Here is a 26138-nt window from a genome sequence, read left to right as displayed (position 1 = left end):
ACACCAAGCAGATTTACAGTATTTGTGTATTTAGAGACTGAGCAAGGCCTCAGTGCCAATTTCTCCATCATACTTTATCTACTTCAGTAAAACCTTTTACAAGTCTTTGTTTTTCATGCCATCCCTGTTTCACAATGTGTAATGTACATTTATTTGAGTAGCATGAAATAAGCAAACCAACACAAAGCACTGGAAGAGATGAACTGTGTCAGTTTTTATTTCTTGTGCCTTTTGGCTTCATGCTCACTTATTGTGTAACTTTCATGAAGCATTAAATACAAGAGTCTATAAATCCACCTGGACATAATGCAGTTAGAGTGTATAGCAAGTGAAACTTTATTTCCAGCATTGCTGCTATGAATTTTTATAATTTCATTGATCTTACCTTATATTTAATATTTATTTGCACGTATTTTCTTGTTTTAAAAAATACCCACAGAACTGAACTGTACAAGATGTCAGATTATCAACTCCCCATGAACACTATGCTGATGTTTATTTTATTGTTGTGAATAAAGTTTCAACTCACAAAACTCCATTGCTTTCAGCTGTTTTGAGTACCATCTAACTACTTCTTACCCTGTTACTAGAATACTTTTAAAGAATGGAAAGATTCACAGTCTGTGGTTCTTTCAAGGAAACAATGCTTTATGTGGGCAGATGTGTGTCCACTACCCAGAGGTGTTTGACCCTGCTGAGCCTAGATTAATCAAATACAAAATGCAGCATGTTATAGAGTCAAAAGGAATCAGTAAGAATAAAGAAAACTTGGGGAAGGGGGTTTACTGGAGGATTACAGAATATGTGCAAATGACAAAATTTTTTGCCTTCAAATAGCAGGACTTGGAATTTATACAACAGCCCAAGATAGAAACTGAGAGTGCTGTGCAGAGCTACTGAGAGATGCTTATCAGTGTTAACATATTATATATGCTTTCATCTATTACTCTCTTACTAGTCCAGTTAAATTCAAAGCACCACTTTCTTTTGTTTCTACAACCAATGATCAAACTTGTGTTAGTCAAACCTTAACAATGTGTTTAACTGTTAAATTAGAATACTGGAACAGGACTTGAAAGACCAATTTGTGACTTTTCTTAACTCTGTCCTCAGAGACATAAGTTCTAGCAGCTGCTCTTCAAAATGATGACTTAATGAATCATAAAATTGTTATGGTTGGAAAAGACCTTAAAGATCATCAAGTCCAACTGTCTATGTAGCATCACCACCATAGAACATGATCTCAAATGCCACACTTGTTTTTTTTCCATGCCTTAAGCAGTGGTGAGTACCACTTTGCTGAGCAGGTCTGGCTCAATGCAATGATCTGCACATTAAAACCAACAGTGGATCATACAAATACAGCTGCCAAAAATACGTATTTTTTATAAGCTTACAATTATGAAAACTGTAATATGAAGCAAAAAGGGAATTATAATCTGATGTTTATGTTAGGTGAAAGACACCACTGCAAACCAAAAGCAGCAGCCTCTTTAAGTATATGGCTATTGCTTCTTGTCGTTTCTTCAGAATGAGATTTCCAGCCGGTGCAGGGGAGAGCAGCAGCAGGCCCTTCTACTGCAGGTGTCATCAAACGCCAGCCTTTGTGTCTGTCACCTGTGGCAAAGCCCTCGGGAGCTGAAGCTCTCCAGGTGACACGCTGGCAGCCGCAGCTGTGACAAGGCCGTGCCTCTCGGGGCCGCTCCACAGCCGCCGAAACTGCTGCCCGGCCCCAGGAAACGAGACCAGAGCACAGGCTTTGCTACGGCTTTATTCGGGACCGGCCGGCGCCGTGGGGCACGGGGCCAGCAGTAAGGCTCAGGTGTTTTTCTGCATAGGAACAAATCACATTTCATTCCCCCAAGCCCCGGCCCTTCCTCGGGGCGGCGGCAGCGGGGCCGGCCGGGCGCGGCAGCTGTCCCGGCCCAGCACAGCGCAGTCCCCGCCGGGCCCGGCGCTACCTGCCCGCGGCGGGCCGGTAGTGCAGCTCCCGCTCCAGCTGCTCGGCCGTCAGCGTCCCCGCGATGGCGGCGCAGCCGGGGTTGAAGACGGAGTAGGCGCTGAGCTCGCCGGGCCGCCGCTCGGCGGGGCCGCGGGTGCCGGCGTACATCCAGTAGAGGAGGGAGAGGACGAAATAAGGCAGCCCGAGCTCCAGCTCCGCGAACAGCGCCAGCAGCACGGCCCACAGCAGCACCTTCAGCAGCAGCGGGCGCGCCCACACCGGAGCCGCCGCCGCGCCGGGCCGGACCTGCGGAGGCGGCGGGGAGACGCGGCGTCAGGCACCGGCCGGCCGCCGCACCCCCGCCCCGCCCGCCTCAGCGCTCACCTGAGCGCTGCCGCCCGGGCCCTCCGCGTCTGCCCGCGGTCCCTCGGCGGCCTCCGGAGCCGCGGCCTTTCCCGGCGGCTCGGCTGGGTGCGGAGCAGCGGTAGCTCTGCCGCGGGCGGCGCGGAACTGAGCAAGGCGCCGCTCCACGGCCGCCGCCATGGCCGAGCCGCGCCTGCGCCAGGCCCGTGACGGCCCGGGGAGAGGCGGGGCGGGAACGCGGAGCTGCGAAGGCGGCTGGGGACCCACTGTGGGGAGCCTGAGGCGGCTGGTCAGCCCCTCCTCGCCCTCCGGGATGGACAGCAGAGCCGGCGATTCGCTCTGGAGAAAAGCTGTAATTCATCAGAGACCACTCGTGTTTTGTTTTCACACAATTTTTGTGTTGGAAAAGGCGTCTGAATTACAGTCCACCTTTGACCAAACACCAAATCAAAAAGATCATGGCATTAAATGCCACGTTCAACCCTTTCTTGAACGCCTCTAGAGATGGTGACTCCACCACCTCCCTGGGCGGGCCATTCCAGCATCTAATGAGACCTTTTGTGAAGAAATTCTTCCTTCAACCTAAACCCCCTCTGGCGCAGCCTGCGGCTGTGTCCTCTTGCCCTGTCGCTGGTTGCCTGGGAGAAGAGGCTGATGCTTACCTGGCTAAAACCTCCGCAAGCCACCTCTTCTCTGGGATGAACAACCTCAGTGACTCATGTGGCACCAAAAAGAAGAGGGGATGGAGGGAATAAAGCATGGAGTGACCAAAGCCTGGGAGAAGGAATGAGGCGTTCACAGCCAGGCTGACCAGCGCCATTTGTGTTGGGCCTTGGAGCAGAGGTTTTAGCAGAGCGCTGAGCAGCTGGGGCAGGGCAGCGAGCAGGAGGAGGAGAGCACCGCTCTGGGCTTGCCCACTCGCCATGTGGTGCCAGGAGTCAGGGCTCGCCCTGTGCCCTTCTCTGCTGGCCCTGGAGAAAAGCCTGTGGTGGGCTCCCTCCAACACAGGCCCACGGGCCTTGCCAGCATCCATCCCGCACTCTCTTTAAGTCAAATAATAACATTGGGAAAACCAGCTCTGTCACATCATGTTCCAGCTATCGGCACTGCCAAGAAATAAAAATTTATTTACAGAATCTGTCTCTTAGCCTCAGGAGTAAAATATCTATCACTCTCCAGCAGTAATAGTCAGCAATGAGCCATCATTTCATCCTGCAGTGCTGTTTCCAGTTACTTATAGCCTTCTCAGAAGTGACCTTTGGGGCTGAATGTCTCATGCATGTGTCAGCTCAGAAGGGAATATGAGAAGTCTAATAAAAATCAATTTGGGTGTTCTTAAGTTATCTTAATGTGGAAAAAATTGTGTTTTTTTCCCAGCTAAATAATTTTTCAAATGCCTATTTTATGCTTGGTTACAAAATTACTTTCTTTTAACCTTCCAACTTTGCAGAGAGTGCCACAATGAATAAAATTTTTCTCTTTATTTGTGGAAATTTGATTTTGAAATAACAGTCAAAAATGTTTTAAGATAGCCTGCACAGATAGCCTGCACATTATTTTATTTTATTTTTCTTCCTCTTGTTCTACTGTTCATGGAAACATCTCCTTGTTCTATAGACTTCATTAGTCAAAGTAATAGTTTTATGTGAATAATATATAAAATCACCTTTGCAAGCTGCACCCAGTGATTCCTATGTTGTTCGATTTTTCTCAAGATTTACTGGGTTTAGTATGTATTTGCTATTATGCATCCAAGTAGCTGTTTTATGGCTATTTTATAGGGCTGCCTATATTGCCATGTGTTGTTAGGAAACAGAAGAGTGCCATGAATCATGCCTTTGAAATTCAAGAGCACTCCAGTAACTTCATCTCTAAATGAAGTTACACTGCAGATAAATACCTAAACAAATTTGTATCCATAAAGTCTTGAATTACTTCAATATATCCTGTTTTAAACAAACAGCTTAATTGTATAGACATTTCATTTTGTTGTTTGTTTAACAAACCACATGAGCATTTTCTTCCCTACTCCAGTGCCTATAGAAGATCTTGGTAGTTCACCAAGCTTAATCTTTGGATCCTCAGCCTGTGATTAGGAGGGCAGAGGGGACATGGAAAGGCTGAAGAACACTTCTGTGGGACTTGAATCACTTCATGCCTTCCCCTGTGTATGAGGAAAACAGATTGAATATAGTGGGTTTGTAGACGTGAAACTACAAGTCAAGTATTTCTTCCCTTGTGCCACAGCCAATGATGAATCAAAAATGTTGGGTGGTATTGATAGATCTCTAAAGCTGCATTCTTTATGAAGGAAGTTCTGGAACTGCTAATCAACTTCTAGGAGACAGCATTAAGATCACTTGAAAAACTTTTTCTTTTTTTTGACTTGTCTCATACTAAATCATAATACAAATCAGTTCACATGCGTATTTCTCTCTGCCAAGAAGAGAACCTTTTTTCTTTATAAATTTCCACTTCAGCAATTTTGAAACCTTTTCCTCTATCCCAGCAATCAACTTTTTGTTATGTTTTAATATTTATGACAGAAGAATCATTGCATTCTGTTCTCAGCTAAGTATCATCAGCTTAAGGCGCTAAGGTTCCAAGCCATTAGGAACTTTGTCTATGGCACTCTTATCAGCAAGTGAACCTAAGGAGATGAAAGAATTGACAGAATAAGAAAGCAAGCAAAGCCATGCCCAAAGTGCAGTTGATTTTATACTTTTGGGGTGGTGACTGCAGAGTTTTTCCTAATTAATTTTGTTATTGAAATATGAAATATGTTTACTTTTTCATGCCCCTTAAGAAGAAAAGATAAGTGAAAACTAATTAGATTAGGTATTTTTACATGACAGATGGCCTTAGAACTATTTGTGGGAAAATACCAACACAGCTGAGTTAACCTAAGCATTGATAGCAACATTCAGATCCTGTGGCACCCTTTGCATGTGCCACATCAGCAGTCTGTCACCAGGTCTTGGTGTCAGCCACCTCCTTGCTCAATAGTACAGGCTTGGGGCCTTGCCCAGTTGTTTGCAGTGTTGTTGCTTGCTTCCTACAGCTGCAGATACCTGTTTGTGTATGCCAGCTTCTTCAGATATCAACAGTAATCAAGTCACATTAATTCTCTTGATGGATTAATCTAATTCATTGTCAGGAGCTCTCTCCTTCATGAGATAAGTGTTCACACTCACACTGACTTGCTAAGTGCCATAAATGCAGACAGAAGGGCAACCCATTATTAATATAATGACCTAGCTTAATTAGTTCAATGGAGCTGAGGGAGCATTAGCTCTAGTTGTTGAGGTTGTGCAGAACATGTATAAAATAGATTGAAGTGCACAGATTCATATTTCTCTAATTCCATAGAGAGCTTTCTGCATATCCATTTACTAATCAGTTCTAAACTGCAGAGAAGAAGTGCTTCCTTTGTAGAAAATGGTCATTAATTTTCCTTCCTAAAATAGCAGCATCAGGGTACTTTGCCATTAGACATAAAGAATTTTTTTCTGTCTTTTTATTGAACTCGTTTAGCTTCTCAATTGCAAATTTTCCTGTCTGTGTGGTTTTGAAACGTGTGCATTTGTATATTAGGCAGTGCATGCTAAAGAGTTCTCAGACACTAGACACTAGCAGTTATGTTCCTGCTTTATATGCTGAAGTGCTCTGTATTCAAATATAGTTAAAATTGGACAAAGCAGAGTTATTAATATTTCTGTCACAACTCTGAAATGTTCCTCATCATTTCACAAGAAACTTCCATTTGGGAAAAAACAGAGAAAAAAAAATCCCTCACTAGTTCAATGTCAGCAGTAAATGTCAGATATTTAGTGAAATCATTGTAACAGAAAAGGGAGATGAGCTATTTTACTGCTTTTGGAAGATAACACCCAATGAGCTCTAGGTGGGATTGTTTAGCCATGTTCAGAACTTTGACCTGATTCCAAAGTCGAAGTTTGGAAACTGTTTTAAAACTTCAAAAATTCAGAATACTGTCTTTTGATTTTTATCATATAGCTAGGGTGGGGAAAAAAGGCATTTGCCACTTGATATTCCTCATCACTTAAATGAAAAGAAACCTGTTTTGTCTCTCCTGTCTGCCAACATAATGCTGGGTTTAATCAGCCTCCTCTTCTCAAACCTTTTTTTGGGAAAAAAAAAATTGTAACTTAATTATCAAAGTACTTTTGTGAAGTTGGAAATACAGCTCTTTGAGCTTGGTGTGAATATTTTTTATAATGGGTTTGTATAGCACTTAAACATAACAGCACTTAAATGTACCTAGATGCTGTAATAGCATTTCCCCAGACAGGAGATATGAAATGAAAAGAATGTCAGACAAGATCTTAAAACTAATTGTAGATCTGAGTTCTGGTTCCACATCTATTTCCTTTAATTGACTGCAGTTTAAAATACAGAAGATTCTGGATGCTAGACGGTGAATAAAGAGTGAGAAGACAGAAATGGGCTACATTACCCCCTTACACACATGCACATTCAGTCTTCACAGGCCTTTCATTGAGAGTGCACTGTAAACTTTAATGCTCACATTAGCTGTCAATTTTACACCTCCACATCTACAAAAACAAACAAACAAACAAACAAACAAAAAAAACCAAGAGGCAGAAGAACACTGACAGGTTTCGTTTTTAGAGGAGCAGAATGCCTAGAAAGGTGATGCAACAGCCTTTTCTCATGCCTTCAAGCCTCTGCCCTGTACAGGACGAATCATCATGCAGAAGAGCTGCTCTCTCACTGCAGTTGTCAGTGTGCATTCCAGCAAGCTGGTTGGAACCTCAGGCTCTGGCTGATAAATATAATTTCCCTATAAATGTTTCAAGTAGGGGTGAGACTTCAACTGCACCCCTGCAATTCCAGATGTAAGGGCTTGGAGCTATTTCTGAATTACCACAAATTATTTAGCAGACTACAAGATGAAGGAGGGAGATATCATGGCATTCGTCTTTCTCCTGGGCTCTAAATCAAAGAAATTAGCTTATCTAGAATAAAACAGTTGATTATGTATATCTCCATTTAATCTACAGAACAGAAGTCCAAACTATTACTTCTGGCAAGCCGTTAGATTGTATAGAAATATTATCAGTTTGCTCTTTTTGGCAATTTCTCCTCTTTATTATCTTCTTTTTGTCTCAACACCTACACTGGATTTTGGAATATTTATGGTGTTTACCACCAGGAGTGATAGATGACAAGCTTTAGGGATAAGGCCTTCCCTAAAGCTTTCAACAATAGGAATAAACTGGACAGTCCACCAAGAGAATGAGCTGTTTAGCATGACTGGGGAAAATGCTTTTCCAATATTGATATTTGACCATACGATATACCAAGGGCTTGTTTCCAAACTGATACAGATTAATAAAAATAACTGATTGTCATTCGTAACAGAGGTTTAGAGCTCCAAGCTCCCTTCAGTAATACACAAAGGTTGTGCTGGGGCTCACGCCTGAAAATTAGTGGATGGCACATATAAATAAAAAGTGGGTACACTGGTAATGAACTTAATCCCTAAATTAATCTTCTGGTAATGGAAAGAATTTTTATGGGTTTGACAATCCTGAGAGAAAGGCAGGAGCAGTAAGCTTTATATCACACCCATGTAATAAGGCTGGGGCATCACCAGAATCACCTTGAAAAACCTGGTGTTCATGGAGGAGGTGGTCCTGTGGTGATGCATCACACAGTGTGGGCATCACCACAAGTACAAAGTTCCCCAAGCACCCATTCATTTTCTAATGGAAGTGGTCATTATTTTTTAATGCTCTGTGCCAAATCCAGAGTTATCAGATATCTGGGCCATGTACCAGAGCAATTTAGCACCCCTAGGGATGCCTGGTTTAAGGATCCCTAATTACTTTCATAGAAAATAGGATACGAGGATGCTCTGCTCAGTTAGTATGACAGCACTTCTGTAGACACACAGAAGCACCCACGAACAAAGAGTATCTAATCCCTAGAGCAAAGATTTTGTGTGTGCCTGTCTTGGATTGCAATCATGCAATCTAAATTCTGTCCCAGTCCCTCACCCCCGTTTAGGTGACTGTACCTGCTCTATTTATGTCACATCTAATAGCTGTAATTTTGAATTGGGTCAGATGCCACACTGCAACTGATGTGTGTGTAAGGGTCTAATTAAATTTCAGCTCTGCTCTAGGTGATTACGTGCTATTTTGGATCTTATCCCCAAATGATGGCTTTTAATTTATTATGAAAATACCAACAAATTTATCTTCATGATTGTAAAGAAAACACAGGAACCCAAATGGATAACAACCAGTATAAAAAGTGCAGTAGTGGTTCAGATCAGAGTTCCTTGCTTCTTAAGTTAAATTTGATAGGGTATAATTCACAGAGAGAGTATTTTTCATGCCAGTATTTGTTCTAATAAATGGAATAAAGATCTGGAAGAAAAACCTATGTAAAACAAAATGAGAAGAGAACAAAGATGTAAGAAAGTCTTGAATCCACAAAGGACTTGCAGAAATACAGCCTTTGCTAACTGCTGAAAGCTATTAAATGGTAACTTGGCCTTTTGGAACAGATTAATAAATATTTGATTTAAACACACTGTCAGCCCTGACTTGCAAAAAAATCACAAGTTCAATACTCCAAAATCCAATACATAATGCCTTCCTCTGACATCCTCAAAAAGTGGAAAATCCTTAGTTTTCCACTAGTTACCACTTTGTCTTGAACTTACTTTCCTGGATTGGGTCTGACTGTGAGACCTGAAAAAACATGTCAAGCACCACATCAAGCAGAGACTCAGCAACAGTCTCCTCTCATTAGAGGCCAAGATACAATATCAGGAGTGTGAAGCCCAGTGGGTGGGACTGGAGGAATACAGGGAGGAGATAAGAACAAGAGTACTCATGTGAGAATAGCAGAGATGAGGCTGGAGGGTCCAAAGCAAACAGAGACACCAAATCAGATCCTCAGTTTTCCTGAAATGATGTGACCTTGTAGGGTTAAAACCTGACCCCACTGAAGTCAGTGAGGACTTTGCCAGGACTGTACAGGGTTGGTATTACATTCCTGATGGACCAAACTGAGCTCATACCTTGCTATCTGCTTGATGAGACCTGTGGGCCTCATATAAAATATCTTCATGTTACTTCCCTTAAAAATAAACTGACACAGCAATGAAAACTTTGCCACTTTTTTTCCTTTTCTTTTTTTTTTTTAACCATGACAAACCTAGCCGATTTATTCTATTTATTATGCCGCAAGCATGCCTCTTAAAGCTTGTACCGTACGCTTTCTAAAATAACATAAATTGCATGAGGAGGACAATTAATACCTAAGCAAGATTAGCTTCTTATGTATTAGATTGTAAAGACAACCTGGAATGGGGCTGTCTCTGAATTTATGGCAAGCAAAGCCCAGAACTGGGTCTGGCTGTTCCAGCACAGTAAGAAATGTGGAGTGTTCATCCTGCCTCTGGTAGGTTTAGAAACCTTAAACTGTGTTTCAGCATTTTTCTGCTGACCCTGAGGGACACTCAGCATTGCAGCAAGTTCAGCATCTAACCTCCTGCCTGGGTTCTCTCTGCATTCAAACTTGACCAGAGTTTCAGTATTTGTCTTGACTGTGGCCTCATAGGCCATGATTTGAGCAATCAAGTTATGAAAGGAAAGGGAAAAACCCAAGAAAAGCATGCTTTGTATGTAGTGGCTAAGTAGAAATTTCAGATGGCAGAAAAGACTGAGGACCATTTCTAGATCATTCTTTATCTTGGAGGGCAGGAAAGGATGCAGTATGTTCTTTTGTCAGCTCTTTCAAAGGATAAATAAGTGGCTTTCATAGGCGGGATATAGCAAACATTTCACAATACTATCCTATAATTTCTGTTTTAGCAATCCACTAATGACAACAATATGGTCTAACATTTATGTTTCTAAATTAAATATAAACAGACAGGAGCAAAAAAATTCTACAGTTTTCTACAATTAAAGTACTTACAGGAAAGCATTCACATTTGAAAGTTGAATTCTGGCCTTAAATCTGTACCAGTGTACATTTTCTTCCTCTATTTGTGGTCTCTAAGTCCCTTCCAGAAAAATTCCACTGAATTTCAAAATTTACTAGGTTGTTTGGGGTTTTTTTAAGATTCTTTAGAGCAGCAACTAGGGGGGCAAGAGAACTGTGGATTCACTTAACACCATGAACCGAAGGAGAAATGACAGCACCCTCTGCTGTAATTTTAGATTATTACCTTAAAGATTTCTGTGTTAATCTCACTGGTTTTATCTTTCCTGGGAAAAAGCTGACAGAATCTTTGCATCATAATTTTGTTTCGTTTAGGAGGACTGTGACGGCCTTGTGCTTTACTTCTATTTTTTTGCTTTGCAAATGACTTATATTCTTTAATTCAGACTAATTTGTCCTTCCTAAAAGGAAGTGAAATTTTAAATCTATGACTTCTGCTTATGTGAGATAAGATTCACCTTTCAAAATACACCCTGTCTTTTAATAAACGTGGTTTTTATCATGTGCATGCTGAATTTCAACATGTTTTCTAAAACCCACTCTCTGACTGATGAGCCAAAGAGCCCAACAGGTTTAATCTCCACTTCATACAGCTGACACCAGGGAGCTGCACAATTAGGATTACATCTCCCTTTTCCCTGCTGCAGACACAGGGGATTCTGACACTGAGCTCCCAAGGATGTAGCGGTGGATTGACTACAGAGACCCGAAGGGATTTATTTCCATGATTGGGGACTGAAGTAAAATTTTAATTCTATTAAATGAATATATACTCCCTCCCTCTCTAATTCCCACTTCCCTTCTGTGATGAAAATATAGTCTGAGTTAAATAAGTTCTAAAATAAATGTAAAATCACAGGAACTTTATTTATATACTTATGGAAGTCGACTTATTTGCTGTAGACCTGATCTGATAGTTTTTAATTCCTTCACACGCATGAAGAGAGTGAAATATATTGGATTTATAATATTGTGATTTACATAAAAGCATGTGTGTCTCCAGCCTATGGGATACTGAAAATGGAGCTCTGGATTAATTCCAAGAAAATCCTTTACTTTAAAACTTAATGTGAGGTATTAAGACAAAAAGGGATTAAGTCTTCCTTTATATGTAAGGTCTGTTTCATTAAATGGACTTCTGAGTTCAGTTTCAGGTTTTCCAGCTACTGATTTTTCTTATTTTTCTTTCCAGAGGAAATTTAGTAAGTATTCAGTCCTCTTTCTTTCCTTCTTCTTTTTTTTTTTTTTTTTTTTTTTTTTTTTTTTTTTTTTTTTTTTTTAATGCTCAGTATCAACATTTATCAACATTTTAAATTGAAGTGCTAGGAAAGATTCTTCTGTATTAATTAAAAGTAACTGTTCTGCTGGCTGTGGTTTTAAAACATTGGGTATTAGTATTCATTCATATTCTTGAATAAAAGTGATTTTCAGGAGAGAAATGCGTTGTAAATATGGATAATGTACATTAAATGCTAGGATTTTGTTGGGGAGAGCAAACACATAATTATCCCAGCATTACTTCTGTTTCATGTAATTTCCCAGATTTTTTAGCATGCAATAAACCAACAAAACCAATGGGGAATCAACAGGACAGAACTGATCAGGTTCTCAGTAGGCATCCCTGGTACATGAAAATCACTAGTGCTGCATATGCATACATTAGCAAGTATCTGGCCCAGGATTCCTCATGGAAGGTACAGGCTCAATGCTCTCATATGGTTGGCTCAGTTCAGTGTCTGTGTCTATTTCTGGGAAAAATTCCTAGAAGATTGAACAGAATGGCCTCTGTACTAAAGTTGTATTTACTGTGCATCACTGCCTGTAGGATTTACAGCCAAATGAACCTGTGCCCGGTCTCCAGACCTATCACAGTTTGGGTCTGTTTTCAGTTGCCATCTCAGCCTCACTTCACAAATGAGTTGATTCCTTTTCCTGTTGTCCTGTGTTTTCTTGTTCTCCAGTCTTGGCTGATTGAAGAAAAATGAAATCCACATTCCCTGGCCACAGCCTTGCTCCTCCCGTCCCCTCCTCAGCATTTAGCAGGGCCATAAGGCTTCCGAGGCCACCTCCACCTGACAGTGCTTAGGTGCTTCATTATAACTGTGTCTCTTCATACAGGCTCAGGGCCCTGGAACAGCAAATCAAAATCGGGGGAATGTCTGTACGCAGTTCTCCACGTTCTTTCCCTGTTGGTGACATGCACCTCTGCACGAGTCCGTGTCCTCACACCTCTCCATGCCCACTAGGTGGTAGCAAAAAGGCGCTGAGCGGAGGGGTTTGCAGGGCTCCTCCGTCCTTGTCCCGGGAATCCGAAGGGCAGAGCTGGAGTCAGGCCGCTGCTGCTGCTGCTGGGCAGGAGGGGAAAACCCTGAAGATCTTCAGTTGTACAGATCTGAAACCTCGAGTTTGCTGAAGTGTAAATCCTTCTCGAACTCTAGAAGATGTAAGGAAGGAAAGTTGCTTTGTCAAAACCACAAAATAGGTAGTAGGGAGTTCTTGGGGATTTTCTCCTCGAAAGCACTTCCAAAACCTGCAAAGGAATATTCCCGTGCATTGCTGTCCCCCACACTCGTTGTCAAATGTGTGGAGATTTCCATGTTCAGCTCATTCCCTCAGGATATGCTATATTTGGCAAAGGCTTCCCTAGGGAAACTGCTAGAGGTCAAAGAGGGCAGCAAGGTAAAGGCAGTTCATGTCATGCTGGTGACATTATTCCTTCATTTAAAAATACCTACATTTAATGAATTAAATGAGCTATCTGTTGGGATGAAAATTCAGGTAGAAGCTTGAAGACCCAAACATGGGTCTCCTTCTGGTCCACTGGTCCACATCTGTAACATAACTAGCACTAAACTTAGTAAAAAAAATGTGATTTCATAGTTTTCCTTTTCTATATGGGGACAAACTGAGTATTTTTTTGAATGGAAGATGAGATTATTTTTGGTGAAGGAAAAAAAAAAAAAAAAAAAAAAAAAAAGAAATGCCTTAAAATAATTGGAGCACTTACATGGGAAAGGAAAGAAAATAAACAAATAAAAATCTCTCATTCAAATCATAGCTCTGCTTGATTCAGGGCAAGCCTTGATTTCAATGGGCAGCTTTACCAGAGACTGGGGTCACTACCTTAGTTCTACTGGGCCACCTCATGGGACACAGTGACGCAGTCTGTGCCTACCCAGCCTCTGTCTCTTTGCAGGTCTCTCTCAGCATGCTAATCAAAATTACCACGCTACAGGAAACATCTTCTGCTGAAACATTGTTGCAATATATTTGGCTAACAAAAAAAGTATATTTTATTTGGAAAATTGCTCCAGGAACTCCTGACCATCTTTGTTCAAGGGAGCAGGAGGGCCATGATTTCAGAGTAAAAACAGCAAGCTCAGCAAACTGCCTGACCTCTCGTGCACGTAAAACTTCCCAGCTGCTGAAGCTAATAAAAAGAGTAGCAGAATGACTGTGGAGTCATTTGGTACCAGCCAAGTACCACTGGGAAAGATGCAGTTTGCTTCTCTTCTCCAATTCCTCAGTGTTTAAGCTGCAACAGTTCAGATTTCTTTGGAGAAATCCTCACCAGAGTGCAATTTAGTTGAGTTCTTATTGTTCTGCATGAGAAAGAGCAAGGAAAGAAAAACAAACAAAGAAACAGAACAATCCCAGTAACTATTAAAAGTGAAATGGTTCAAGAGCAAAAATTCAGAAAATGTTCCCCATCAAACAGGATTATTTATATTAGCTTTTCATTCCTGCAGTCCTGCACATTTGATTCAGAGGCAAAGTAATCAATAATTTGCATATTTCCATCATGTTAACAACATCCTAGAGGAAATAATTTCACAGGGATAAACTGTTCAGCAATTTCTGTCCACAAGCAAGCCTTTCTTGAATGTCAGACCTTTACTTCTGCTCTCCTTTTTGTCACTATCTTTTTTTTTTTTTTTAAGCAGTATTGAGAACAAAACAAAACAAAACAAACCCCCTGGTTTATTTTACCATTACTTAACTTCATATCCTTTTCACAAGACAAGTTTGCCCTGGAACCTAATCCCTGTGGCACTCCATTTCCTCATATAAATTGTTATTTGTCACAGTTCCTGCATTTAAGTTATAGCCCTGTCTTGCTCCATTTTTAGATTTCACTGTAAAAAGAATTATTTAAATCAAGGTGAATACATTTCTTTACTGTGGTGGACTTCACAAAGGCTTTTCCTGATGTCAGATCTTCTCTAGGCTCTTGACAAATACCATTGCTTTTGCAGATGATTTTTCCCACTAACAGGATATGTAGCCTTTCACCTCTAAGATGCTGTTTTGAGTCCTGCCCTTCTCAATTGCCAAACAAGTGTCAAAGAGCAGCAATTTAGATTGCAAGACTTGAAGAATCTTGATCTCATTTCCAAAGAAAAGATGTTCAGAAAGCATAGAAGTCCCTTTCTTCTGAGACTGCCCTTGCTCACTGAAGAGTTAATAATCAGAAACTAAAGTTGGACCAGCTCAGTTATGAAATAAAGTGGATATTCTCAGCAAGTCATGCAATTAAGTATCTTACAGATTTAGCAGACTTCAGGGTCAGAGAGAGGGTATCCAGTGAGCAGAAGCTCCTGCTGTACATGCCATGCTAATGGAAGCTTTAATGCCTTTGCTTTACCTCCACATAAAGAAGGGTCTGGTGACTGCAGCATCCCCAGCACACGTAATGACTGTTTGGTGCCTACAAGTGCTTTCCCCAAATCAGGGCATGTGTACAACCAGAAAAAAACACAGGTTTCCTTTTTGCATGTCTGAACCATACCTATCCCATGGTTAAACAGAGTATTCTGTTATCAAGTTCTTCACAGGTGATGGTCCAGGAGAGGCAGTAGTAATGAACCCTCTTGCCCTGTGCAATTTCATTAACCTTTCTCATTTTGTGCTTATGAGCTTTGCAACCTCAAATGTCACCTTATTTTCTTCCATCAGATACAGGAGTTAGTCATGCACAGTTTTATTTATAAATATAATATCACCTTATTTATTTGAGTCCCAGAGATTTTGGGTGCACACAGAGCCTGAACAAATGGGGTTGCTGGGGCAGAGCACAAAGTTCAGCATTTTCTGAGCACTCTGTGCTGCCTTAGTAAGAGTGGGTAATCATCCTAAACAAATGAGAGACCATAAGGAGAGCAAGCAGAAGCAGGACTCAAATCCAAAAGTCTTACACACACACACAGACCACACAGACACACAGACACACAAAATTAAAAGATTTTACATTAAAAAGATACAAAACCAAAAGTCAAGAACTCATACACACTATACATAATGCATGGAGACAGAGAAGAAAGAGCTGCCCTGACCCATACTGTGCTGGGATAATAAAGATATTGCAGTTGTCTCTTGCCAGTCCTCCTGTTGTTGCTTCCCATCTTTGCCTTTTTGGGAGAGTAAAGGTGGATTCCAGCTGCCCTGGTGAGCCATTATACTTTTCTGTCAGCTGCTCTGGGTAGACAGAGTGTTCAGGAATATTTCATTTTTTGGGCTACAAAACAGTCTTTTTGGTTCTGGCAGGTCTCTTCCTTCCTGGTGCATGCTGAGGTGAAGAAACTGCAGTGCTTCCCAGCACTATCTAGGGCATCCATGAACAACTTCCCCTTGGCTAAAGCAGTCTCTGACAGACCTTTTGTCCCTGACATAATTATAAATGTCCTACTTTGACTTCACAATCTTCAACCCTTTTTTTCTCACACCTTTTGTTGCCCTTCTGATGTTTTTGGTTTTGTTGACTTTTTTCCAGCATTTTGCTATTTCTTTGGCTCTGGGATGGTGCGTTGATCCTACTGATTTGTATTTTTACTGTCTCTTTATTTATTCCACACCCCAACCTTGAGATAACTCACCATTTGTTTGCTCGTCAGGTACTTCTGGCTTGGTAACAAATTTCTTGAAGTCCCTCATAGTTACTTGTCGTTCCTAGTCCAAGCCTATGCAATTCTTTTCTATATTCAGTGAAGTAAGTCCATAGCCCTCCCTCAAAAGGTCAATGAAAGTCATGTTTGTGCATATCAGGACAGAATTTGGCATCAAAAGCTTCAGTTTTTCCATGTACTACTTTGAGGAAAAAACCTTAAAAATAGAAATATGGAAAGAAGTGAAGGTTTTTCCCAAGGCACATTTCTCTATTACCTTAGTGATGCAGGTTTTCACTTGTACCCACTATCCCAAAAGATCCAGATAGGTGTTTCTCAGGAACTTAGGAATGTCATGTCATGGAGTGTTTTTCTAGGGCTCTCAGGACCCCTACTTTGAGCATTCATCTACCTGCAAACCTTTCCCACCTTGCCTCAGGTCACCAAATCTTCTGTGCCTTTTTAGTTCTACCTGCTCTGCTTTGGTGATATTACCAGCTGCCATATTCCTTCCCTGTAGCTGGGTGGTCAGCCAAAGTCTTCCCTATTCTTGGCTGTCCTTGCAGGATAAAAGGAAAGAATCAGAGCTCCTCCTTCATCCAGGATTTCAAAAGTTCAGTCTGCACTTACCAGATGTCAACAAGAAAAAAGTGCTGTCAAAAGAAAATAGCAATATGGTAGAGGAATAGTATATAGTTACATAGTATGGATAGCCACATTTATCCATAAAAGTCTCTGCGATCCAGATATCTATCTCTAATTCATCACAGGAGAAGACTGGAGAAGGGAATTTGCCTGGAAGAAGAAATAGAGCAGAAAAGTTCAGCCAGGTCAGCATTCCCCTCTGCAAATCCCTGGAAAAGTAGAAGGGGTCAGAACAGTGCGTCTCCCATCTCCCTCAAGTCTGCCTTACGCTTCTGTTCTCCAAGGTATCTGGAAAAACACAGACCAATTTTCCTATGGGGATCACATTTGAGTTCCATCTCTGAACAGAAGGAAATGGGGCCCTGGACCCCAAAACCCTTGGCAACAGAATGAGGCAAGCCATTGGGGACCTAAATGAACCAAAAGGGGAAATTTCTGGTTTGGATTTTGAGAAGTTTGCAACACAGGCCATAAAAATTTCCCCAGAGGTAAGTATGAACAACTGCACAGCAGCAGCCTAGTGCTTGTTGTAGGATATTATAATGGCAAACGGAGAATTCCTTTATGTATATTGTTGCAAAATGGTACTGAGCAATATTTATGAGTATATTCTTGAACATATTTTCACCCTGGACGTGACTAATCCTGTGCAGATTTACTGAAAGTTTATCTGAATGTCAGGCAGTTCTAAGGAGTAAAACAGCCGGACCATTGCACAAACTGCAGTGAAGTTGTTAGCAAGGACACCTGGCACAGGAAAAAAAGATTTAAAAACCCAGTTTCCCTTCTGCTTGAGTAGAATTTCTTGACAATATAAAGTTATTTTCTTAGAGAACAAAGGGCCTTTTCAAAGAAGAAGGGTCATATCTACTGACAATAGGCTTCTAAATTCTGAATAAGAAATAAAGCAGCCAAATATATTATAAATTATATATTACATATTTACATATATAAAATATCTTTTATATATTTAAATACATAAAAATATTTAAAATATATTATAAAGAGCACTACAATATCAAACTTAACTTTTTCCAGCAAATGGGACATATTTGAACACTCCAGATTCTTTTTCATAAATGTCACTTGCACAGACACTAGCCTCCTCATTATTGTACATGAGATTTGTAAATTCTTCTGCTGGAACTACTGAAATATTCATTTTAAAACAACAAACAACATTTCCTCATGTGCCAAGGAAAACGGGAATTTTAACATCTTAAAGCCTTCCCTAGAGATGGCAGGATTCCCTTGGTTTGTGTGTTACTCCACAGAACTGCATGTTGTGCCAGTGGGAGGGAGGGGTGTCTGCTCTGGTTTTTTCCACTAACTTCACAATGTCTTTTTCTCCAGACTCCTGTGACAAGTCTTCTTGTTTCCTGACTTTGCTTGTCATTCATTTTTGAATCCACCAGGCAGGACAGAGTGGGGAAAAAAAAGTAATTCCTTTTGCCCAGACTCCTATGGCAAGCAGCAGATTTGAAAGGAGGAAGCATGACAGGTTAAGGCTGGTTGGGTCTCCTTCAATTTTGGTCCCTCTTCAGAAAACCCATTGCTTCCTGCCAGTCAAAAGTTTCTGATCCTCATCTGCTCACCTCTCCATTTAGTGCCTGGTTTCCCTCTGCCACCAGATCTGTGTGTGGGCTGCTTCTCCTGCTCAGCCAGCAGCCCTCTGCAATCAGGGCACCGCTCCTCTGCCTGACTGTGACTCAGAAACAGCTGGGGGCCTTCTACCCCTGGTGCTTGGCTCCTCTTGCCCCAGGTTCATCTCCTATCACACAGTGCCACGCTGGGCTGCCAACTATTCCACTTAGGTAACACTTGGCATTTCCAGCCCCAGGGCCTCAGCACTGACGCAATTTCCAAAATTATTTTTAAAAAAGCCACAAATATTTTGAATTCCTAGCAACTGAAAAACCCCAAAAGCAAGAAAGCAGCATTCTTCTGCCAGGAAGGGAAGAGGAAGGGCTGCAGTAGGGAGCAGAATGGTGGATTGAACACTGCTTCATCTTTCTATTCCCTCCCCTTCTTTTAAAACTTGCTAGTAATTCAAGGTAATGGGAAAGGGAAGAAATAAAGAGACAAAAACTGGGGTGGGGGAAATAAATTTTGGAATCCTTTTTCCAGGAGTAGAAGTGAAAAAGATCACAGAAAGCAATGTTTGCATCTTTCTGTCTTTCTTCTCAAGCTTTCCATCTCCTTAAAAGCCACGTATCAATACAGGTGAGAGACAGATGCTATTACTTTTTCCACTTCTTCCTTCATTAAAAATAAACAGAGCATAGTTAATGGTTAATGCTGCTGAGTTCATGGAACAAACAGTTCTCTTTTCCCATCTCGCCTGTAGTTCAATTATGAACTTAGGCTGCCTTCAGGCTACAAAGGGCAAGAAAGCAGGAAATACATATATCCAGAAATGCAGCCAGTGTTTGATGTCTCTGAGCTGAAATTAAATAAAATTGAAGTGGTGAATAAAAGCAATATGCAAACCATAGAGCTCGGAGTCAAATGGAGAAAAAGCAAAAAAAACAGGTCTGAGATAACTGAGCAACATGAAGGACTTCCAAATTCAGCAGTAGTGCTAGAAAGCTGTTTCTGTGAAGCTTGTTAGTAAGTTATCTTCGAAGTAGTCCCAGATGAAAAAATAAATGAACAAACTTTGGCTTATATAAGTGTGCCCTCGGGGTTTGCCAGCACTGAACAAGCAAGGTAGGAGGAGAAAAACCAAGACCCCAGGGTCTGGAGCCAGAACAGTGACTGAGAAACTCAAAAACCTTGTAGGGATACAGAGGAGCCAAAGAACAGGATCATCCTCACACTCCTCCAAAACATATGGGAAACTTCAGAATTGCCTTGGAGTATATGGTGCTCTGAAGATCAAAGGTCAGTAGGTATCTGTTAGGGAGGTGAAAGCAGAGGTGAAGTACCATGTTGGATAAGGATGCTCATACAAATCCGCCACTCAGCGGTGCCATAAACAGGCGCTGGACAACATCACAGACAAAGGCAGCAGGCTTCAACTCCTGATGCTGCAGGAAAGAGAAGGGAGCTTTCTGCCTGGCTTATTCCATGGTGAAAGGGGACAGTGCGTACAGAAGCTTGCCAGAAGGGGAAGAAGGATTTGGAGCTCTAGCACAAACCAAAACTAGCCCCCCAAATATTTCCTTTAAGCATGACCCACATTTTTCTGCAGCTCAAAGTGAATCAGAGTTCCTAATCTCAGCATTGCAATGAAACACACGAGATCAAGGAATCGATCCAAAGTTCACTAAGCATCAGAGAAATGAATCTGGCTTGCCTTTGGATAAAATGAAATACAGGTGTTGCATTAAAAGGATTAAGAACTATACACAAACTGGCTGACTTCACTGAATATACAAGGTAACTGTTATCTGAAGAAACCATGAAACATGATGAATGGCATAGGTATGCTCAAAATTGTTGTGAATGCAAAATTAATAATTATAAGTACCTGATAACACATGCAAATCCAGCTTTTCAAAAGTGAGGTAGGTAGGTAGGTAGGTAGGTAGGTAGGTAGTCACGCCAATTTCTAGGAGAAACTCCAGGGAATATCTAAAAGAACACTGCATATTGAAAGAATAGTGCACCTCAACACCAGACACATCAAGAGATGTGCAGGATGGAGATTCTGAAAACACAGCACCTGGATACTGCAGACTCTGAAATTATCTAGCTAAGGCAGAGTAAAAAGATACTGTAATTTTAACTACTGTGTAGATGCCAGAGAGCTGTCTTCCCAATTGATGCCTTTCCCTGCATCATCTACTGAAATCTTGTCAATCAGCACATGAGTTTTCTAAAACAATTGAGGGCTGAGTGAACACCATAGGAAGGACACAGTTTTGAAAGGGGAAAAACCCCAGGCAAATAACCACCCCAAAAACCTAAAAGAAATGAAAATTCCAAAGAGCTTCTTTACAGTTTTGTGTCTTTAATATATAAAGGTGATAATTAAATTTAGATATTGGCATCCAGATTGCAGCTAGTAATATTTACATATGTATCCCAAAACTTAGTTATCTTGATGCAAAAGGAGTCCTTAAGAAACAACAAAAGTAAAGAACAACTTGTGGCAGAGCATCTCATCAACGTTGATGTGTTGATATACATTTAAACTTAAGACTAAAGAAGAGAAATAAAAAAGGCTTTAGTTATGTTGGAAGGTTATCTCTTGTTATTAGAACAACCATGGACTTTCAAACAGAAGCCAGAGTGGGTTATTCAAGCCCAAATGCACTTTTATATTTTAGAAAAGAAGAACTCAGATCCTATTGTGGAAGAAGACAGAGGTAATACATACGCCTTCCTTTGGTTTTGGTGTCATTTGCACATGTGATCTAATTATGAGTGGGATGAATTAACTTCGAAAAAAAGAAAAGCATAACAGTGTATTAACACATTGTCCAAGGACAGCATGTCATTAACCTAATGATACACTTGTTATGTTACTAATTGAAATGTCCTATTAAACGAAAATCAATACTTCCAGTCTTTTCCTTAGCTGAGTAATGCGATTATCACAAAAGCTGTTATGATTTACATTTTTACTATTTTTTTCTTAGCTAGAATACCAAATCTCTTCTCAATGAGGGATCTGACCACTAGTTGGCGTTGTTACCTTACTCAAATAAATAGTCTTTAAACGTGGTGTTGAGCCACAAAACCCGTCTACATTTTTGAGCTCTATGTTTCATTTTGCAACATCTGGACATGGTGAAAAGGGAAAAGGGAAGGAAGAAGTAACATGTGATTGGAAAATTATTTCCCCTTCCCCACCCTGTGTATCTCTTTCAGCAAATGTTTAGTTCTACCTTAAATTCTGAAAGAGTGAAGTGATATAAAGTGTATCGGTGGAGGGAAAAAACCCCAAACCAAACCACAGCCATAGTCATGCACACTAAACTGGTACAGTCCAGGCTGTGAGTGTAGACCCAGTAGTATTTCTGGGTCAGGAATCTTAAATAACAGAAACACAACTGTTGAATGCAAACCTGGAATAAAATAACTTTATACCCCGTGAGCTGCTCTTTCTGCTACATCAGAGCTTTTAGAGATGCCTTATGCTCTGAGCTGCTGGTAACAAAGCAAGTGCCAGCTTTTCTGCATGGCGGTTCTGTCAGTCATGGAATAAAACAAAGGTGTGTTTTCTCATCTTTCCAGAAAAAGTGGGGTGATACCTTTGTGAGTTAGAGTGCAAAGAAGCCTTTAGGGCAGAATCTGCCTGTGCTGCTCATGGTCCATTCGCTCTCAGGCTGCTTTATCACACCAGAGGATGGGATGTGGGATTCCTCCTGGCTGTGCTACCCACAGCTCTGGTAGCTCTGCTGTGTGACTGGGGAGCCCCTCTGGGGCACAAGTTGGTTCTGGAGGTTCCTGCAGACAGGGAAGTGGGAAAGAGAACAGGTTGTCTCTCTGTGTCCCATCAGTGGGACAAGGAGAGGGGATTTTCACCTTTTGGAGTCTAACTTCTAGGACTGATATTGAAACAGTTAATGGTTTGTTTTAGCTGCAAATCAAACTTCCTTTCAATTAAACTTAACATTTCTGTGATATAGAAAAAAGAATTTTAAAAATATCCACTTCTCAAAGGAAAATGAACACAACCTGAAAGAGCTGCTTTAGAACAATAAGAAAGATGTAATCTCTGTAATACTGCAAATCCTGGCTCATACACAAACCCACAGACTGACACTGCTTTCACATTAACTACAGTGAGTCACAGTAATGTTCTCAAATTAAATCCTCATCTACACTACTGACACACTTTAGGCCCTTAGGTATGTCTCATCAACACTCTTGAGCTCTAGAACACACATAACACTTGCCCAGCATTACAGAGATTAATTCATTAGCGACTGCAAAGTGCTAGGTAAATGTTTACAACAATTAACCAGCAGGATGTTTTCATCACCAAAACAGAAAGAAATATAAAATGCAAGAAGCACCAATGTGAATGGTGGAAAAAACTTCCTTCCATTCTGATGAATGTTTCAAAGCCAAAACAACAAAGAGCAGTCAATCAACCAGGTAGTGGTTTTGAGTAACCTAAGTAACTTGACATCAAGTCTTCCAGAAAGCAGAGTAGGCTGATTTATAAGAAAATTTAAACAGATTTGACAACTGCTTTGCCTATAAGACTTTCTAAAATCTCATGATAGAAAGCAGCTGATTCCACAATATCCAAGATATCCCTTGCTGATCTAGATTTAATTAAGCCACTCACAAAATTATGCTACGCCACAAGGCAATCCATGAATGATCACAGAAGGTACAGCAAGCCATCACCAAATTCTCCACTACTGAATGTCTTAGCACCTGTTTTCTTTTGAAGGAACTATATGTTAGAAATTCTCATTTGGTTGGAGTGAGCAGATGTAATGCTGCTTCAGACACCCATGTTTGTAGTCTAATCTCGCTCCTCTCAGGGAGAAGCAACTGAAGAATGTGTGATGGCTTCTAGTCTGTAACACAGACTGGACTCTGATATCCAATTGTACTCAATCTCAAAATCTATATAAATGCCTTTCACTTTATTTAGCATTAAAAGCTTCTAGCCTTTGAAGATAAACAGGTTAACAAGCTTTAAAATCATTAATGAAGTAAGGCTTGAGGAATATCTTTCTGAGCAGCATAAACATTGGCTCAGCTAACATCTCATGCCGTCAACGAAGAAAGATCACTAGCAGACCCAGGCCAAGATGCTGTGGGAAATAAGTGGAAGGCAATAACAGCTGGAAATATTTGGCACATACAATAAAGTTTTGAAACCCTTTGGATAATGGGTTTCCAAGCTCTTTTTTTTTTCTTTTTTTTTTTCTTTTCTTTTTTTTTTTTTTAAACCACAAAGTTTTTCATTAGCACTTGTGTGAGAAACAAAGTCAGAAACACCCAGGTGTGGTATGAATGACATGGTTACCTGCCATGAAATGATACAAACAACCCTCTCCTTCCTCCCTCTCCCCCTCCAATTATCTATTTGCAGAATGCATGTAACAGCACATCTTCAGAGCTAATGTTCTATGAGCTGGGTATGAATACATATCTGTCTGTATGCATTACAATTGAAAATCCAGTCTTCTTAGGCTACTTTGCTAATTAAATGGGCTTTATACAATTGTGCTTTGCATTTCCTCATGGTTTCCAAACATAATGAGCAGTTTTGGCCAAATTTCACAGATGGATTGAGGTTTGAAATTCCTACAGTGCAAGATTTGCATGGTGATAGAAGACACCAGGAAATTTCCCTGTGAAGGCAAAGGCTGTGGCAGGGACTCAGGAGCTCCTTGCTGAGTTGGGTCTTGGAGGACACAGTGCTCAGAACTGGGCACCCCACACAATGCCTTTTGCCCATGCACTTTATTTGCAGGAAGATGACAGTGTATGCTGGGTGAATAAAGGCAGGAAACAGCAAAAGGTGTGGGGGGGAACCTACTGGTGGAGGCCTCAGAAAAGATGCAAGTGTTAAATCTGGAGAGGTTTTTAAATTTTTATTTATTTATTTATTTTTACTGGGAGAAGGTTGGGGTGTAGGGTGCAAGATGTGAGTGAACTAGAACTCTGCAGTTCAGAAGTAATTTTTTTTTTTTTACAGAATTTTTTTTTTCTAAACCAACGGTTGCCAACTGTTTAGACATCTCACTCAATCAGATGGAACCTGTTTATCCACTGATCCACTGGTCAATTGCATGTGGGATGAGAAAGTACACAATAGTCATGTACTGTGGCACAGGAGTCTCAGTTGCTGCATGGACCTGGCTGTGCTTACTCCACAAATGTAAACAGAAAACATTATTTCTGTCCTAAAAAAAACTGAACTAAAAACAACAGCCAAAAAAAAAAAAAAATCAAAAAAAAAAAAACCCACCATAAATATTTTTCCCGTCTGCCCTAAAATAGTGAAACCCAAAGTAAACATAAACCAACCATCCTCTTTAATGGTGATTATAGCCTTGCTGGATTCTGTGCACAATAACAATGGTTTGAATTTGTTAAAGGTCACAAGGAAAAGTACAGCAACAAGACCTTGTAGCTGGCAGCATGTTTTTATTTCTCAGCTTAAAGCACACACAGTAGCTGGCTACATAGTGAGTGCTTTTAAACAGCAATCTACAGGAAAAAAAGGAATTACCTATGCACTGTTGAGCAAGGTAAACTGATAGATAAACATATATGACTGCTAATCTCTGAAATTTCATTGCTATTTTACCTGTGCCAAAGCCATCAGGGAAAAAAAAGTAAATAGCACTTCTAGACAACCTAAGCAGGAAGATCTCTCCTGCTGTCTCTTGCACACAGAGCTCTGCCATAACACAGCGGCACAAGGAATATTCAAGGAATCCAGAAAGTGTATGTCTCCCATGACATTTTTTTATGCACCAGAAGGGAGGAATAACAGAGACAAAACAAACTTGGATTCAATCAGTACAGCATGACAAGTACTCAGTTGTACTCCAGGCCTTTGCTTGAGTAAACAGCAGTGTGCCTGTGAAATGTTCAAAACAAAAAAATAAATAGCCTTTAAAGACACAAAGTGTCTATATAAACAGAGGATGGAGGAACACTACTAGAGTACCAACACCTTTTGATGGAAAAAGAAATCAGCAACTCTCTCTGTGGCAGGAATGGAGAACTGGGACACAGATCCTGCAGCAAGGCTTCCTGCAGTCCCAGGAAATCACACAACAGATGCCCAGGTGCCCACTTTCCACACAATACCCACCCGATATTGATAACCAAATAACGAGCTAAGAAACAGCTGAGACAAAAGAGCCTTAGACAGAAGGCAGCAAAAGAGAGACTGAAGGCACTGCTGCTGTCCTAGATCCCTTCAATAAGCAGGAAAACTTTTTAATAAAGCCTGTTACATAGTTTAGGGGGACAAATCTCTGCTGATCCCGACAAGAAAGGGGCAGAAGCCTTAGCGCAGGATTAACAAAAAATAAATACAGTGCAAGCACTGATCTGGTTTCCTTTTGAACATAGCAGTTACACATGGATTCTTATCTTCAGGAATTCTCCAAATTAGTTACACAATCCCTTCCATTGGGTTTATCATGCTCAATCTCCCAACAATTTAAACTCCTCTTTCCTTCCAGTCCTGTTTAGAGCTTCACTCTATGAGTGTTCAGGAGCCTTCCAGTTTCTGGCCTAAATTAACTAGATAATAAACACTCAGTCTGGGATTAATATTAGCCTTTTATATATATATATTTTTCTCCCTGATACATAACCCTTCAATCCGTTTACAAATAGTTGTCCTATCCCCTTACAGGCAT

The 26138-nt window shown here is 40.8% G+C and overlaps 1 protein-coding gene across 1 annotated transcript; it reads right to left on the bottom strand.

The window, feature by feature from the left end:
- Window positions 1-1753: 1753 nt before the first annotated feature.
- Window positions 1754-16243, bottom strand: SAYSD1 (SAYSVFN motif domain containing 1). The gene is made up of 3 exons (XM_041477095.1): window positions 16186-16243; window positions 2327-2655; window positions 1754-2248 (listed from the first exon to the last, which is right to left on the bottom strand). Exons 1-3 carry the CDS (start codon window positions 16241-16243, stop codon window positions 1958-1960), a joined length of 678 nt encoding a protein of 225 aa, XP_041333029.1. The 3' UTR covers window positions 1754-1957.
- Between the last annotated feature and the right edge of the window lie 9895 nt (window positions 16244-26138).

The sequence above is a fragment of the Pyrgilauda ruficollis genome, unplaced genomic scaffold (assembly GCF_017590135.1).
Source record: "Pyrgilauda ruficollis isolate IOZ18807 unplaced genomic scaffold, ASM1759013v1 scaffold4, whole genome shotgun sequence".
NCBI lineage: Eukaryota > Metazoa > Chordata > Aves > Passeriformes > Passeridae > Pyrgilauda > Pyrgilauda ruficollis.
This window is presented reverse-complemented; position numbering and strand designations above follow the sequence as displayed.

What these genes read in the sequence shown, in the direction of transcription:
- SAYSD1 (XM_041477095.1), bottom strand. Translation starts at nt 16,243, where the DNA reads ATGAGGGACTTCAAGAAATTTGTTACCAAGCCAGAAGTACCTGACGAG. An exon ending in ACCTGACGAGCAAACAAATG is followed by an intron (nt 2,656 to 16,185) that starts GTGAGTTATCTC and finishes GATGAATTACAG; the next exon opens with CTTTTCTCCAGAGCGAATCG. An exon ending in GCCCGGGCGGCAGCGCTCAG is followed by an intron (nt 2,249 to 2,326) that starts GTGAGCGCTGAG and finishes CCGCCTCCGCAG; the next exon opens with GTCCGGCCCGGCGCGGCGGC.